The 18,466-nt window shown below is 48.6% G+C and overlaps 1 protein-coding gene across 1 annotated transcript in view; it reads left to right on the top strand.

The window, feature by feature from the left end:
* NME8 (NME/NM23 family member 8) overlaps positions 1 to 18,466 on the top strand; it is a 1,023,835-nt gene that overhangs the window by 224,005 nt on the left and 781,364 nt on the right. Inside the window, exon 6 of the mRNA XM_085606381.1 lies at positions 12,437 to 12,553. Coding sequence (XP_085462507.1) covers positions 12,437 to 12,553 — 117 coding nt within the window. The remainder of the gene's footprint in view (positions 1 to 12,436; positions 12,554 to 18,466) is intronic.

The following is an 18,466-nucleotide window of genomic DNA, read 5'->3' as shown; positions in this document are numbered from 1 at the left end:
AAAATATTAGCATAGAAAGGACACAACAGATTAATAATTACTCACCAAGCCCCACAACCTCAACACCCAGCAGGTCGAGCAGGTCCTGAACGCTGTCCAGGATGTCAGCCCATCAGAGCGTCAGCTACTATTAGGTGCGCTAGACCTCAGGGTTCCGGCGCACACACCAGTGAATCCTCCTTCACAGCAGCCGATGCTCCCGCAGGCCATACACGCTGCCAGGCCTGCTGCCAGCAGGAAGGGGAGGTGGTGCTGCATGTAAAAAAACAAGTGCAGCCACCTCGACCTCTGAGGAACTGGCGCAGGGCTGCATCCCTGGGTGGTGGACTGAGCTAAAGAATGATGATGGATTAAACCCAGATCAGTTGACTGGGGGTTAGTGTTTGATTTGCTCAAACACTCCGTCCATCATCCCCTTTGGTATCGCTTTGTTCGCCCTAAGTTGGCAGGGTATGCCCAGACGTGGGTCCCTTGCTCACTTTGCCACTGGATTCAAGATAGCCTGGCAGATGAGGGTTATGAACCTGAAACCGGTCCCAGGATGCTTGTTTCTGGTCCAGGGAAGACATGGCTTGGCAGTTCGGGCTGGACTGTTCCCATGAGGCACAGGGTCAGACTGATTTGCATATGGCCATGTCTGAACTGGGGTGGTGGAGTGAGCTAAAGAATGATGATGGATTAAACCCAGATCAGTTGACTGGGGGTGAGTGTTTGATTTGCTCAAACGCTCCGTCCATCATCCCCTTTGGTATCGCTTTGTTCGCCCTAATTTGGCAGGGTATGCCCAGACGTTGGTCCCTTGCTCACTTTGCCACTGGATTCATGATAGCCTGGCTGATGGGGGTTATGAACCCGAAACCGGTCCCAGGATGCTTGTTTACGGTCCAGGGAAGACATGGCTTGGCAGTTCGGGCTGGACTGTTCCCATGAGGCCCTGGGTCAGACTGATTTGCATATGGCCATGTCTGAACTGGGGTGGTGGAGTGAGCTAAAGAATGATGATGGATTAAACCCAGATCAGTTGACTGGGGATGAGTGTTTGATTGGCTCAAACGCTCCGTCCATCATCCCCTTTGGTATCGGGCTGCATCCCTTGGCAGCCCTGATGACTGCAAGGTGTGCAGCTAGCAGTTGCACTGGTGTCACCTCTCCCTCCCTCGCCCTCAACCTCACTGTGCTCTGCCATGGTGCTGGGTGGTCAAAAAACAAAAAAAAGAAGGAATAGACGAAGAAATAAAGAAAAACACTAAAGACTTAAAAGGAAAACCAAAAAAAGTACAAAAGAGATGATTTTTTTTTTACAAAAAAGTAGTGTATAAAAACACACACTGATGCAATAAAGGAAAATGAGGGGCAGATCAGTCAAATAGAGGAAGGATTGAAAAGAGGGTGAATGCAACGCATGTGGTGCTGTTCAAGCACAGTTTTCAGAGCTATAATAAACGTCGTGGTACTGAACATCAAAAACTCAGCGCAAACGGGCACATCAAGCAGCTACCCCCCATTCCGTGGAATCTCATGAAGTGTTTGGCCCACTCAGCAGAATTCTACATAGCAGAACTTAGCGACCTCCACCCAGGCCTACTGGGCATCCTCAAGGACAGGGTGCAGTGTATTTAAAAAGTGAGAAATGGACTTTTAAGTTTTACATGCCCTTAAATTCGTTTTTCACTACTGCAAGACCTACCTCTTCTATAGGATAACATTTCTAGGGGTGGGCGGCATTTGCACTACATGGAATTCCGTGGAGTTGCATTAAAAACTCAGTGAAATTCACTGAGCTCCGCTCTGCCCTGGTCACTATGAATCATAAATATCTGTTACTAATGATTTTAAATTGCCGGTGACGCTGCTTGTTTAGTTTAGAGAAGCCTGACCTCTAGTGGCAAGAAGGAGCCTTGCACCTCCCGCTCCTTCAAAAAGGCGCTTGTCAGTCCTTACCCATAGAGCTTTCCTTGAGCTGCGTTTCTGTGGCTGCAGACTTTCAGTGCAAAAACCAAAGGAAATGATGGACGGAGTGTTGAACATTGCAAGCACTCACCCCCAGTCAACTGATCTGGGTTTAATCCATCACCGTTCTTTAGCCCACTCTGCCACCCCAGTTCAGACATGGCCATATGCAAATCAGTCTGACCCTGTGCCTCATGGGAACAGTCCAGCCCGAACTGCCAAGCCATGTCTTCCCTGGACCGGAAACAAGCTTCCTAGTCACACTGGTATTGACTGCTTCTGACGGAAACCTTTCTAATCCTGCCACACCAACACAGCTCGTGCCATCCTCTCCTCCTCTGTCCTTTAGCCCTCCATACCCTCCCTCGAGCTTCCATCACCGCTTCCCTAGCTGCCTCCTTCCACAGTCACTTCCTCAACAGGGTGTCCCATCCGAGCAGTATGAAGAGTAGCAGGGGAGGCTGCAGAGGAGGTTGGGTTCCGCATCCTGGGCTGTGGGGGCCAGCACTCACACTGAACTATCACTAATGCCTTGCATGGGACACTTAAGGCCATTAGCCCTGGGAGGGGGTTTGCAGTGGCAGTGTTTGGGTGGGTGGGGGTGCGGGGGGTAGATGGGGCTGGTGCATAGCCTCCTCACTGGCTGCTGTTTTGAGATTGCAGCCAGTGGAAACTCCAGGCTGCAGCTCTGTGTGACCAACAGGAAGGAAGTGGGATGGCCCTTTCTGTCCAGGGCTTTCCCAGCACTCCTCCTTCCTAGCCGGCTCACTTCTTTCAGTAGTTCCAACGGACCTTAGGATATGGGACTTGCAGGCAGAGGAGATTCCCTACCACCCTTGTTCCTTGCTAGGGGTGGGCTGTGGCAGCAAACTCCGCCACGCAGTGGAATCCGAGTATTTTACTGACTTGGCGCTCCTAGCAGAGCGAGTAGTTGGCAAAACTATGCAAACTCCGCTGGCGGAGCAGCGGACACTGCTAACCTTAGTAATTTTGAAATTGGAAAAGCTAACCCCCTTCATGATTACCTGGAATCACCATTTAAAATCATAACTTATGGAATCAGATTTTGAATTACAATTCTGAAAATGACACTTTTAGAAAGTTGACATTTCCTTGCCTTAGTCATTTGGTGCCTGCAGCCTGTCCCGGGGTCACATGCATCAGTGTGAGTGACAATTGGACTTTGTGTATTTTTCTTAGACAGACCCACATAATGGGGAGCTGAGGTGTAACTGGATGGGCCAACACTGACAGGATGAGAGGGAGGAGCTGGACCCATCCCCACTGATACTTGAATAGGATATATCCTGTCTCAACACAATGGGCTGCAGGCCGGAAGTCAGGGCATCCGCACACTTCAAAGGCATACCTCTAGAAGATTCTCCCCCCTTCAAAGGCACAACTGTGCATAAATACTGAACCTCAGACACCACCACGTAAGTACACTTCTAGACCTCTGGATACTCTGCAGCAAGAAAGACTGCTGTGATGCACCAAAGACAGCAACTCTGCTGGACTACTACTCTGAAGGAACTGCTGCCCTGCTGTGCTGTACTGCTGCCCTCCTCCCTAGGTGAGAAGGACTGAACCTGCATCTCTTGAACTCAGAATCCAGAGTTACTTCAAGGGCTAGTTAGCTTGCCTCCTGATGTGAAGTATTAGGGATATAGCAGGCTTCCAGGAAAATTGCATCTGCAGCCCAACTCTTCCATCTGTGAGTCAAACCTGCCAAGTGGTGTCACCCCAGTCCTGGACCCTTGGGAGTGGGCTTAAGGTGCTCTGCCAGCCTTTGTGTATCCAGCTGAACCAACGCATCTCTTCTGCTGCAAGATGCAAACAAGAGCAGAACATACACATCTCCACTGCTGTGTGGATTGTACCCGTCGCAAAGACTCGCATTGCATCGCAGCTCTTCAGTAGTGCTGCATCCCCCCGACTGAAGATGCATCCTTAAAGCAGGCCCTTGCATCCTCATCATTGACTGCCTTGATGACAATGTCAGACTCTGCATTGCAGCCTCAAAGATCCTCGGAAGCGAAGCATCGTCCTGACTGCACACTGCATCTTAGACGCCGGACTTTGTATCACAAGCCCTGTCAATGGGATCCTCGACAACGACGCAGACCCTCACACTGCAGGCTTGCCGCATCTCGGACCAGACACATCGCTTCTGCTGGGTGACACAACTTCGACACCGATCCTCACCATGCTCTGCAAACCTAGAGCCAAGGCACTTTGTTCAATAGACTTAACTGGGTCCCTGTAACCAGCCTATGCTCCATTGCAGTCGGCCTAAACTTGTGACTTTGTCCTGGGCCAGTGCAACGAGATACCTATAGTTGGCGCTTTGTGCATTTCGGCACAATTTTTACTCATATCTTTAAAATTGAATATCTCCAGTTTGGATGTTTGGATGTTTGTCATTTTGTTTTTGTTTTATTTCTTAAAGAAAGTTTTATTTTTCTAAATTGGTGTAAGATCCTTTTTGAGTGGTGTTTTTCATTGCATTACCATTTGAAGTGTTGTACAAATACTTTACACATTGCCTAATTGCTTTGTACCAAACTACCAGAGGGTTGAGCACAGGTTAATTCAAGGTTGGCTTGTGCCTCACTCTGACAAGGAATGTTGTTGCTGCTTGATCAGGGCTCACAACCCAGTCACCCAACAACCTATTTCTCACACAAGGTCAATGGGCTGCTACTAGTGCTAGTGGGTCAAATGGCCAGGCGGTTGATTGTCTGAGTCCTTTACCTCTCCTCCTCAGGATGAAGAGGGTTTGCATCTTTTAAATGTCAAGATGTTATTTTGATGGTTCTCAACCTTTCTGTGTACCAGAACATCTGCTTGTTGTACTTGGGTCTGCCAGTCAGGGTCAGAAGCCTCTTTTATGTATTTTAGTCACTGGTTCAGATCCACCATAGCTCTGTCCTATTCTTTTTCAAGTGTTTCTCTTCCATCTAGGAATCAAGGTAGATCCACAAAGGTACCAATAGTATCATAGACATACGTTAAAGGGGTTCCATGTCATGTAGTTCCTATAAACCTATATAGGATCTGCACGTTTAGACAATATACAATGTCAGATTGGTGACCAGACTGATTATAGACACCCCCACCAGGTATGTTAGCCTGTATACCAGCTAGCTCACAATGCCACTAGAAACCCCTCTTACCAAGGAGAGAATAGTTCTTGGCAACTATCAAACATGAAAAATCTGTCCCTTCAGGGATCGTGGAAACAGTACAGTACTTTTCGCTCAGTCACTTGTGCTCACTTTTTCTGAGAGAGATACACAGAATAAACGGTGGAGACGTTTTTCAATAAGCATTTATTGAACCAGCGTCATTCTAGTGTAAAATAGATGTGCTGAAACATCCATTAGACAGAAACAGATATAAATGATTATAAGCACCAACAGAGTAAAAGGATGGTAGATTTCTAACATAGTGCTAAAACGACGAATACAGGCAGGTATGAAAATACATGACAAAAAAATGCATAATCCTACCATACAACCCTAACTAGATGTACCTAATCGACGTAGCATGCATGTGGGTGTAAAGCCAAGAAATCCTGTAGGATAAAGTCAACCCCATTACCTGAAGGGAGAGACTGTGGGACCGCGTCTTGGTCTCGAGATGGACACCCTGCAAGGGATGTCAGACCACTGCGAGCTGGAGTGTCTGCATACAGGAACCTCAGTGTCTCGCATCAGTGTGTCAGCACGAAAGTCCTTTTTCTCCTCTCCCTGCCTTAGCAAAGATATGGTGTATATATACCCAAAGTGGTACACTCAGGGGTTCTATCTTGCTGTGTCATATTGGACTTTGGAAAACAGAAGGAATGACCCTTATACATAGTTATTATGCAGGAGATGGTCAATCAATCAATCAGGATTTTTTTAAGTGAGCTAATCGCCCCTGAGGGTCTCAAAGTGCTGGGGGGGGGGGGGGTGCAGCTCCAGATCAGTCGAAGAGCTAGGTCTTGAGGCTCTTCCTGAAGGTGTGCAGAGTGGGGGAGTGTCTGATGTTAACTGGGAGCTCGTCCAGGTCTTTGCTGCGACGTAGGAGAAGGCTCTTCCACCTGATCTGGTTCTGCAGATGCGTGAGGTCTCTGCCAGGGGGAGGTCGGCGGAGCAGAGGTTCCTTTTGGGTACGTGGAAGGAGACTCTTTCATTGAGGTACTTGGACCAGATGTTGTGGAGGGATTTGTAGGCCTGGGTGAGTAGCTTGAAGGTTATTCTCTTCTCGATGGGGAGCCAGTGGAGGTCTTGCAGGTGCTGGGTCATGCGCTCATGTCATGGGGTTCCGAGGACGAGTCTGGCTGACGTGTTCTGGAGGGTTTGGAGCTTGTGCAGCAGTTTTTTTTTATTCAGGCGTAGAGGGCATTACTCTAGTCCAATCTGCTGGTTATGAGTGCATGGGTGACAGCCTTTCTGCATTCGGGGGAGATCCACTTGAAGGTCTTGCGGAGGATGCGGAGGGAGTTGAAGCAGGTAGAGGCAACGGTGTTGATCTGGCGGGTCATGGTGAGGGAGAAGTCTAGAATGATGCTCAGGTTTTGGGCGTGGTCTGATGGAGCGGGTGGGTATGTGAGGGAGGAAGGCCACCAGGTATTGTCCCAGGGGGTGGAGGAGGGTCCAAGGACGAGGACCTCTGTCTTCTCCGAGTTGAGCTTAAGGCAGCTGTTGGTAATTCAGGCTGCAACATCTTTCCTTCCTTCCTGAGAGCTGAGTCTGATGTCTTCGCGGTTCTTTGTGAGGGAGAGGATGAGCTGGGTGTCGTCAGCGTAGGATACTATGCTGATCCCATGCTGTCTAACAATGGCAGAGAGGGGGGCCATGTACATGTTGAAGAGCGTGGGGCTGAGCGAGGATCTTTGGGGTACTCCGCAGTTGACCTCTGTGTGTTCAGAGAGGAAGGTTGGGAGTCTGATCCTTTAGATTCTGCTGGTGAGAAAGGAACGGATCCAGTCAAGGACGGTCCCCGTATGCCGGCGTCATGGAGTCTGGCGGCGAGAGTGCGGTGGGAGACGGTGTTGAAGGCTGCCGAGAGGTCTAGTAGAATGAGGGCCGCTGTGTGGCCTTGGTCGAGTAGCATGCCGATGTCATCGGTGGCAGCGAGGAAGGCGGTCTCGGTGCTGTGGTTGGTGCAGAATCCAGACTGGGAGGAGTCGAGGATGGCGTTCTCTTCGGTGAAGGTGGTCAGCTGGGCGTTGACAAATCTCTTGGTGACTTTGGCTGCTAAGGAAAGGAGAGAGATGGGCCAGTAGTTTTTCAGGTCTGTCGGGTCAGCCGAGGGTTTCGTGAGGAGGGGCTTAACCTTTGCCTGCTTGCAGTCATCGGGGAAGATGCCGGATTCGAAGGAGGTGCTAATGGTCCAGCATCGTTCGGGTGCTATGGTGGCGGCGGCACTGTGGTAGATGTGCGGTGGGCAGGGGTTCGTGGGGGCTCCTGAGTGGGTGTTCTTCATGGTCGTGGCGGTGACTTCAGTGGTAGCCGGTTTCCAGTGGTTTATGGTGGGCTGGTTGTCGGGGGTGGAGAGGAGCGTGGTGTCTGGAGTCTGTTCGCTGAAGTTGTCATAAAGGGCCTTGATTTTCAGTAGGAGCTGAGCTTGTTGCAGATGTCCTGGGATGGTATGACGTCTGTTGGTTCGCTGGGGGGTTTGGTGAACTGCTGTATGGCGTTGAAAAGTTCTTTTGCTTTACTGGCGTTGGTGTGTATTTTGTTCTTCATAAAGGTCCTCTTGGTGGCTCTTTTGCACTGGTGGTATTCAGACATGGCGTTCCGGTAGGTGTTCTGGTCTTCGGTGGTTTTCCTGTTCCTCCAGAGTTTCTCAAGGCATCTGCAGGAGTGCCTAATTTCTTGGAGGTTGGTGGTGAACTAGGTAGCCTTCAGGGGGCGTTATCTGACGGGGTGGTGGAGGGGAGTGAGCTTGTCTGCACAGCTGGTGATCCAGCGCTGTAGTTCTTTGGCTGCAGAGTTGGCATCGGTCGTGGCGGAGAGAGGGTTGTGGAAGAGAGTGGTGTTGACTTGAGGTGTTCCTATGTGACCTTGCTCCAGTTCCTTCGTGGCAGGCGTGGGGTGGGGTGGGCTTGGGTGCTGTGGTGGTGTTGAAGGTTAAGTGTACACATTGGTGGTCTGTGAAGAGGGGCTGCATAGTGTGGCTGAAGTGGATGTTTGTCCCTCCTGCGAATATGGGGTTGAGGATGTGTCCAGCTCTGTGAGTGGGGGAGGTGACAAGCTGCTGTAGTCCAAGGTTGGCGAGGTTGTCCAGAAAGGTGGAGGAGTTGGGGTCGCTGTGGTTGTCGTGTTGGAAGTTCAGGTCTCTGATGAGAATCTAGTCCATGGAGGCGATGGCGTGAGGTACAACGAGGTCTGCAATGGTGCAGGCGGATGAGGCGCGAGGACCAGGGGGTATGTAGGCTAGGGTCCAGCGCAGCGTGGTTCTGCGGCTGGTCTGGATCTGGAAGTGGAGGTGCTCTGTGTTGAAGAGGGGGTCGCTCGAGCTGGAGGTGGAGAGTCGGAGGGAGCTCTTGAGCGCAATGGCGAGTCCTCCTCCTGGGCGTTGAGGGCGATCCTTTCTCTGGATCTTGTATCCGTCGGGGATGGCGGTGGCGATGTCGGGCGGAGGTGGCATTGGTCCATGTTTCCGGGAAGAAGGTGACATCTGGCGAGAGGGTGTCGAGCAGATCCCAGATCTCTATGGCATGTCTGTGTAAGGAGTGCATGTTGAGGAGAATGCATGTCAGGGGTTTGGTGGTACGGGCGTCCGGCGTGGGTTCAGTGGTCACGGGAGGCAGTCGATGGTGAAGGATTGTAGGCAGTGTCAGCAGTAGAACTGGCCATGGTTGGTGTCTGGCGTTGCTCACTGGCAGCTTCCATTCCTTTTGGGGTTGAGTGCGAGGAGGGCAGCAGAGTTGTAGCAGTGGGAGGTCGTAGATCCAGGGTTCCTGGCGCTGGCCGCGGTCGGGTCATGGATGGGCGGAGATGGGCTTGCCTTTTGCACGTCGGCAGCGTGGCCGAAAAGCGGCTGGCATTAATTAGAGGAGGGGGAGGGAAACACAGCTGGGAGGCAGGAAGTGGGAACCAGCAGTGGGGGAGGGGCCACGGGGGCAGCAGCAGCGGGAAGGGCACAGAGGGCAAAGGAGCACGGAGACAGAAAATGGCTAAATAACACAGAGGACACAGGTACAATTACTGGCACAATAAAGGCAGAAAGAAGACAGAAAACAGGCACTGAAAGACAGAACAAGCATTGGCATAGCCATAGGTTTCGCCTTTGGGGTGTTATAAGTGTTTAGACAGAGTTGGCTTTGGTAACGTTCTTAATATGCGTTGTAGAGCATTGTGAATGTTGTGCAGCATGTTGAAAATGTATAAGTTATCTATTTCTGTCACCTTATATCTAACCGAAAAAAACATGACATACAACTGAATTATTGTGCTAAAAACCAAAATGAATACAAAATATTTGTTCTAGTTTATTTGTTTATGCAATGCTGTCAATTTTTCCTTGCTTTTTGTAATTAATTTTTGTGATAGTTTAGCAGCCGGTGCCATCAAGAATGCACAAAAAGCAATTGCTAATAATTAAGTGCCCATGTGCGCACCAGCAGACACCCGCTCAAATTAAGCCCCCAGCAGGGGCCTGCGTTACACCCCTGGATCGTGCGAGTTCCAAAAGCAAAGTGGGGAAAGGAAACACGCACCACAGCTGTGCACTATGCAGAGATGTCAGCTGTAGCACGCACCACAGCTGCGTAGAGGTGTGAAACGAAGTGCGCACCACGGTGATGAAAAAACGCTAATGTTAGAAGGTGCGGTCAATTTTTAAAATGGTACCGAAAAAGAAGCGACTATAAAGGCCAACTACAGAGTACAGCAAATGTCTTGACGATAACATACTAATACAAAGATAACGGTGCAGAAAGAGAGTGCTGACATAGATGAAATGCGAGTGCTGGAAAAAGAAGCACGCACTCTTGTGGAGGTGGGGTCTGTTCCTTGGCCGGGGTGGAAGGGACGCACCTTGTTAGTATCTTATTGTCATGAATGCGAGTGCTGGAAAAGAAGTGCGCACTCTTGTAGTGGGGGGGTCTGTCCCTTGGCCGGGGTGGAAGGGACGCGCCTTGTAAGGAAAGCTGCAAGTTCTTGAAATTAAACATGATCCACAACAGATGGCACATTGCGCACTGCTGCTCACTCCCGACAGCTAAACGCTGTGGGAGTAAACATTTTCAATAAAGGTGGGACATGCACCCGCCTTTGGCCAATTATGTGCTTTAATTTTTGAAAGCCACACGTCAAGGCAAATAGCATGTGTGGAAAATCGAACACTGCACGCATGCACGAGTTTGCAGAAAGCCTGAAGTGATTCCAAGAGGCCTTCTCCTAGAGCAGAGCATGCACTCTATGCTAGGCTTGACCTACAAACAGCATAGGCACACTAGAGATACAGTGAGGAGGCTGGAAGAAAAATAGGAACAGAAAGACAGAAAAATAGCACAAAGAAAGACACAGGAAAAGAGACAGGAAAACAGCACAAAGACAGACACAGATAACAGCAGCCAGCAGAAGAGCAATGCTCTCCCACTGGATCATCAGGGATGAAGTGCAGGCAGGAGCCTGTGGGTGGAGGAGGGCCTCAAACAACTACCTGAACGAGCATAGCACATGTGCCCGGAGTGGTGGCACTTAACAGTGGAGCTGTGGGGTGGAGCAGGTCCCTGACCTGGATGTCAGAAGTCTTGCTCTCACTCCCTCACAGCGGCCGCCATTAAATAGGGGAGGGGGGAGGGAAGCTCAGCTGGGAGGTGGGAAGTGGGAACAGGTAGTCCTGCTGAGTTTCCAAGAATCCTCATACATAATGGGTGAGGCTAGTTTTCAGGGAAAACCCCACATCTTGTAAGCAGTACCTGAAATAGGTAAAAGGTCAGTCCCAAGAACCGTTATGTAGTGTATTGGTAGGGGAAAATATAGGTGAAGGGTCAGGTGGTTCCCTGAGCCTATATTGGGGTACCTATATGAAACATAACACACTTTTATGATATTTGTAGGATCGTAAATTATGCTTCACCTCAAACTTTTTTTTATCATTAAAGATTAATAGGAAGAACTTTGTATTGAGTGTCATTTGTTTTATAAAGTCATAAAATATTTTTAATATATTCAAGTCATGAAATATTGCATAATGATCTATGTACAGTGTATATCTAGGAAAAGTCCAGTATTGCTTGGGCATAACTCACAAATAATGACTGGTTTAAGTATAAGGGACATAAAAGTAATGTCCTGATTACTTATGGTGATCTTCATTTCACTTAGTCTTAACTGACTTTATACCGGCGTTTATGAATTAACTTGTTCAGCCTTAATACATTTTAAAACATATTTTATTAGTTTCTTTAACATGAACCAGCCTCAGGTTACCCATCAACAATATGAAAGGGTATGCTGTGTATTAAGATAATCTACAGGGTCATACAGATTGCAGAGATAAATAGTTCCACATCAAACTGAGGCATAGGAGATCTGACAAAATAGGGGGGAAATCCTGATACAATTGTTGTTCCCTAAGGACAGTGAGATACATATTTAGTTGAGGACAAACAAGGAGTACAACAGTGGGGCAGTGGGAGTAGGTCAGAGATAATAGAAGGCATCTTGTGTACGAGGGCCATATATGAGGTGAGGTATCATTTCACACTCAGTGAGTAGCAGGGGTTGAGACTGGTCATATGAATTACCAGGGATCCTCGGGTAGGTGGAGGAAGGAACCTCACAAGGAAGAAGAAGGGGGCTCCTGTTAAATGTCCAGAAACCCTGACAACAGCTGCCCAAAGAGCAACTGCGGATCTCCAGCTTGTGCTGCTGGGGGAGCGGCACTCCTTCAGTGCATAGTTGTGACATGCTTTGCCAGGGCTAGTGCCAGGTCAGTATTGCGGGTTGCTGTCCTATAATAGTTCCTGCACGCCCAGTGCTACCGCCTCCCAAGTGTCCATTGGTGGGTGCCCATTGGTTGAGGACCTCATGCCACTACTGAGTGATGAATGGGCATGACCCTAGAATATGTCTGAGATCTGCCACAGGAGCCCGGCACCGAGCACATTTGTCCGGAGCTGCCAGGAAGATGCTGTGGATACGTCGTGAGAGGTATGCTATGTAAAGTGCCCAGTCTTCATCTTAAGGTGCTTGGTAGGTCGGAAGAATGTTGAGAGTGCTATGCTTGTTATGTTACCCAGTTTGTAGTGGGTAGGATTTACATTCACAGCAGGTTTCTTGATTATTTCCTGCCTTGAAGTGGGATTCATCTTGCAAGTATTAACTGTTGCAAGGATGAGTGTGACTAAGAGTAATGCAGATTACTAGTAAGTAGACAGGACATTTGTCAGACAGATAACTGAGTTTTGATATAATTAAACTGCTCTGTAAATGACACTTTGGACATTATGAAATTCATAATTAATGTTTTTTTATTACAGAGGGGTAAAATTGTGGCTCGTATTAAAGGAGCCAATGGACCACTGCTTGCTAGAACAGTAACTCAATATGTTGAAAAAGAGAAAAAAGCCTTGGCAGGTGAAAGACAGCGCTCTGAGGTAACATATAAAGCTATACCTGACTTCATGTGCATGTGGCTGCGGAAGAACCGTATTTATGCAGAAAGACAGTTTTTTGTATGATCAATGTGACTACTTGCTTTCTCATGGCTGTAAATTTAGCCCCTATCATGAAGGTGATTTATGTAGTTCAATATTCAGTTAACAGCACTACAAATGCTGGGATTTTATAGTTTTAATTTCTCAATACAAGCATGCAGTTACATTTTTCTATGGCTTCGAGCTCTCAGTTGATAAAGCAGTGCTGGCTAATGTCACAAAAAACTTGGAAACAGTTCCAAACTTTCTTCTTTTCTCTTCATTTGTTTCACTTCAAATTTATATAGGATTTACTTCTACATCCTTCACCTTAGCAAACGTTGCAAGAAATTACAAACACAAAAATGGAAAGTGAGGTAAAGAGGTTTGAAAAAACATACTTGGATCTATACTTGTGTGTGTTACTCAGTGGTAGAACAAGAATATCATCTACTTATTGTGTTGCCTAAAAACTGCAACTCCAGTGTATGTTTTACTAGCCAGAAAAATCTAGGGCCAAATGTATCAAACAATCATGCTACACAATGCAGCAAGCCACTTTGCTTTGCTGAGGAATGTACCACATTTACCATGATACATGCCTTCCTATACTTTCCTATGGCTGGTGCACTTTTGACTGCCTAGCGCCAATGCAAGCACCCTTGCATCATATTGCAAGGATGTCTATGGTGCAGGTAGGATTTTGTTTGCGCAGGAACGGGCACATCAGAGGCATTCTCTTCTTTCTAAGTGTGCTGCAGAATGCAGAACACTTACAAAGTGGAAACAATAAGACAAATAAAGATATTTCTCCTTACTCCAGTATTGGAACTTTGTATAATTCCCCGTCGTCGGAATGGGAGTCTCGGTAACCAAAATACCATAGCGGTAGGTACGAAAGAGAAAGAAAAAGGCCTAGGCCTCATCTCCTTTTGTAGCAGATCCACCTCTTTTTGTAAAAGAGACCAAAATAATGCAACAACCAATCAGATTAGCCTCACCCCATAGAACACTCCTGAGAGAACCTCAGAGCCTCAGATTTTCTACCGCACGTTGTGCAAGGGAGTCACCTTTGAGCTCTGCTCACTTAAACTGTATTCTACTGTTTTTTCAGCAGTTTTTTCTTCAGGATTGTTGGGTATTTCTTCTAGGAATGTCTGACAAAGAGAAAAAAGCCCTTGGCTCTAAGGCTTGTTCGACCTGTGGCAAGAAAAGGTTGTATGTGGAGGACAGGCATAAAGACTGCATCTACTGCCTGTATCCTGCCCACAAGGCTGCACCTTTTCAACGAAGACTCTCCGGGACCGTGAGGGTCGCCTTCTCACCTGGCTCCAAAAGCTGAAGTCAAGGAAGGAAGCACTGTCAAGTGACAGCGAGGATTCATCATCTTCATCCAGAAGGTCAGTGAAGAGGGGTAGGACTTCCTCATCACCATCTACATAGCGTCACGCAAAGGCCTCAAAATAGACCCCCGTGAGTCTGAGAGCCTGAGTCCTAGCAAATCTCCTCATCATGGTGCAAAGGAGAGGGAAGGGCTGCCTTCAACAGCAGCAGTGGTGGAGTCTGCTTTAACTTTCAAAAAGCCTTCTTCTCTAACATCTGAGAAGTCTGACAAAGATAGTCAATTGTCGACGATGCTGCGAAAGACTCCGTCGACGAAGGCGGCAAAGGTACAAGTTAAAACGGTACCACCGACAAAGGGCTCGTCGAAGGTACCTTCGAGTTGCCATCTGTCGAGGCCGGTGTCGACGAACTCATCGACGACGATGTCATCAACCTCGACGAAGATGTTGACAAGGATGTCGGCGAAAGTAGCTGCAATGACGGTGTCGTCGACGAGGGCATCAACAACGACGATGATGACAATGATGACAGCAGGAGTGTCGACGGTCTCGTCGACAACAGTGTCGACGACGCCCATCTCTTCGTCGACAATCTGCTCGTCGTCGCTGGATCTTCCGTCGACGACCTCGTCGGGTTTCTTTTTCTTCTCCGCCGCCGACGGTACCATCGACGACGTCTTCGTCGACTGAAAGAATCACCATTTCTTTGAAGAGAATCACGCTGGACATGACTTTGCCAAGGAGGGTAGCCCCCCTGCCTCCTGCGCTGCTGTTGGAACAGAGAGAGGATTCTGAGGGAGAGGATGATTCTTTTGGCTATGTCAATAGCCCCTCACAGCTTCTAGTCAAGTGCCAGGTTTCTGATTCTGAAGGTGAATACCTTCATGGGCATTCATATCATCACTCTTTTCATCATCAGGAGGACACTAGCCAGGAGATGATTTCTGTTCCTACTTCCCTCTTGGCGGATCTTCAGGGCATGTTGCTAGACTATAAGAGGAGATTCTCTCAGCCTCCTCCTTCTTTGCTTCCTTTGACGCAAAATGTGTCTGCTCCGCCAGCTTCTTCTGTGGCTTCGCCAAGACCACCATCCCAGATGGTATCACAGCCGCACGTCACCAGCCCTGTTATACCTACGGTGGCTCCAGAGGTGCAGGATGATTTCTCGGATGAGGATCAAGGCGATGTCAGCAGGCCGGACCAGTGTGTGGAATGGGATAATTATGTGATACCGGACCCAGCGTCTCCTACATCAGATGCAGTTGATTCTCCCCCGGCAGACATTGGGGGTTTCACAAATTGATGGAGAGAGCCTCACACAAATTTCAACTTGCCATGCCTTTAGTTCAATCTGAGTGTTTTCTTTATGATTTTAAAGAACCTGATAGGAAGACGGTCCGTTCCATTTCTATTGTCAACCACGTCTGGGAGGAAGGAATAAGGGCAATGAAGAATCCGGCTACTGTCATTCCAGTCTTGCCGCGCCTGGACAAAAAATGCAAGGACCCTGACAACAGTCCAGCATCCTTAATAGGTCAACCGAAGCCGGATTCAGTGATATCGCAAGCAGCTCAGAGGAAATCACGCAACCCTTCTGCGTCCCTTACTACTCCTCCTGATAAAGAAGGCAGACGCCTAGATGATGCTGGGAAAAGATTTTCCTCAATGGCAAGTCTTTTGATTAGAGCGGCAAATGCGTTGGCGATTCTTGGCAGATATGATCCGCTTGCTGGCAGGCACAGCTGTTCTTCGTTGCCAAGGCTGGTTCTGGCTGGAGGTCCAAAACAAAATCGTGGACCTCTCGTTTGATAGGGAGGCACTATTGATGATCCCCTCTAAGACATCAAAAAGGATACAGAGACAGCAAGATCCTTGAGAACCCTACAATATAAAAAGATTCCTTTCCGTGGAGCCAGAGGAAGAAGTAGTACAACCTACAGGGGTTTATACCAGCAGCAACGATATTCTACTTATAGTTCAACGCCTCAGTCTTATTGTCCATCTTACCATCAAAGACAAGGCCAGACCTCTTCTTTCTCTAGGTCTAACTCTAGAGGGAAACAGAATCGCCAGGGACGTGACACCACTAAACGACAATAGGGGCATTCTGGCTCTTCCTGCTGTACCCCCCTCCCAGGCAACATATGTGGGGGGCAGGGTATCTCAATACCTCCACAACTGGCAACGGATAACATCAGACCGTTGGGTACTCAACATCATTCAATGTGACCATACGCTGGAGTTTGTTCGTCTTCCGCCTTCCAAGCCCCTGCTGCCATGCCTTCTAAACATCTGCGTCTTCTGCGGCTCAAAGTTCATCAGATGCTCCTCAAGGAAGCTGTAGAGCCGGTCCCCTTTTCTCAGAAGTGAGAGGGTTTCTACTCCAGATTTTTTCTGGTCAAGAAGACACTGGAGAAGTGGCACCCCATTTTAGATCTCAGGGAGCTAAACACCTATCTCATAAGACAATCCTTTCAGATGGTGTCTCTCCAGGACATTTTATGTCTCCTCAACCCTGGGGACTTTATGGCCACTCTCGATCTCGAGGATGCGTATTTTCACATACCCATTCATCCAGCCCACAGGAGGTTTATACGGTTTACAGTAGCCAAGAGCCACTTCTAATTCAAAGTTCTACCGTTTGGACTTCGGTCTGCTCTGAGAATCTTTACCAAGGTGCTGGCGCCGGTGGCAGCCTTCCTCAGGAAGCAGCATTTCCAAATCTTCCCCTCCCTGGACGATTGGTTGCTGAAGGCCCTGACCAGACGTGCAGCGGAAGCTACAGTCGATGTATGTACGCGTCTGTTCAGCAATCTGGGCCTGACTCTCAACAGGGAGAAGTCATCTCTCTGTCCGTCCACGCAAGCACGATTCCTAGGGGCCATCCTGGACACGTCTCTCTAAAAGGCTTCTCCATCCTTTGAAAGGCAAGAGAAACTGATGTCCATGGCTCAGCTGTTGCGAAGAAGAAAGTATCTTTCAGTTCGCCGTTACAAATCCCTGCTAGGAACAATTTCCTCTTGCATTCCTTTAATACCTCACTGCAGGTTGCGGATGCGTTCACTTCAGGAGAAGCTTGACCTACAATGGCGTCAAGTAGACGGATCCTTCGACAACAAGGTGGTGATCACTCTGGCTATGAGAAGAGCCGCTTTGTGGTGGATGAAGGAAGAGAATATATCCCAAGGTCTATCCTTCGTAATCAATCCAGCTCCTCAGGTAATGACTACAGATGCCTCACTGGAAGGCTGGGGCACGGTGCTACAGGACTTTCATGTAAGCGGACATTGGTTGCCACAGCACCGCCTTCTCCATATCAACCTCCTGTAACTCAGATCGATTCCTCTGGCACTACAGGCCTTTCTTCAACGGCTGCAGGGGTCGGCGGTTCTTGTCCGCACGGACAATACCATGGCCATGCACTATATAAACAAAGAAGGGGGTACCAGATCTCTTCTGTTGTCACAGGAAGCCCAGAGGATTTGGGAGTGGGCTATCCTGCACGGAATATCACTGAAGGCAGAACATCTTTCAGGAGTACTAAACGAAAGGACGGACATGCTCAGCAGACTGGCGTCAGTCAGCCACAAATGGGAACTGAACCAGACTGTCTTGGAGGAAATTTTTCACCGGTGGGGCAAACCCTCTTTGCCATCCTGGAGAACAAAAAATGCCAGTTTTACGTCAGCAAGCAACACCATCGTGGATCGCTGGGGAATGCGCTTTCGAAAGTCTGCTCAGGCGCATTTGTATACGCTTTTCCCCCCATTCAGTTGATTTTTGTCAAACCATTTTTATTGCAGGACCAAGTACAGCTTACAGCAGCCAGGATGCATGTCAATAATGCAGGTTTCCCATCCTCCCCTTAATCATTAATCCGTGTAGTATACACAGCCGTACTGCCCACATCCCAGAGGCCGGGCGGCGTCATATAGAAACATGGCACATTAATACGAAACTGTCAGGAGCATACTTCCGGTGAAGAACCCCGCTGCCCGCTTTTGATCGCTGTCCCTCTGCTCCCCTAACTACCTACAGAACTTACAACCTACTTTCAGCAAACCTTAAACTTGGAAACTCCCCCTCCACCCACCCCTCCCTAGTGCCCTCCCGATTGCGCCTGGTTAGGAACATATAGCATGTGTGGCGGGTAACAGGAAAAATGGAGTAATCCCTAATCGTGCGTGCTTGGCAGTTCCCCCCATTCAGTTGATACCCAGAATACTCAGGAAAATCAAAATGGAGCCATGCAGGATGGTCCTACTAGCTCCAAAGTGGCCGAGGCAGTTCTGGTTCATGGAACTTCACCTCCTCTCCCTGGAACCTCCACGGCTTCTATGGATGGTTCTAGACCTTCTCACAATGTCCCAGGACCAGGTCTGGAATCCGGACCCTCGCTCCTTACACCTGTCAGCATGGCTCCTGAGCAGCGAGAGTTTCTTGGGCTAGATCTCTCGAGGAGACTAAGGAGGTTCTCTCTCAGGCTAGAGCTCCTTCTACTAACAAGACATACCGTTTAAAATGGAAACGA

Source organism: Triturus cristatus, chromosome 5_2 (assembly GCF_964204655.1).
Source record: "Triturus cristatus chromosome 5_2, aTriCri1.1, whole genome shotgun sequence".
NCBI classification, from domain to species: Eukaryota; Metazoa; Chordata; class Amphibia; order Caudata; family Salamandridae; genus Triturus; species Triturus cristatus.
The sequence above is the reverse complement of the archived record's forward strand: the minus strand, read 5'-3'. Positions and strand labels throughout refer to the sequence as shown.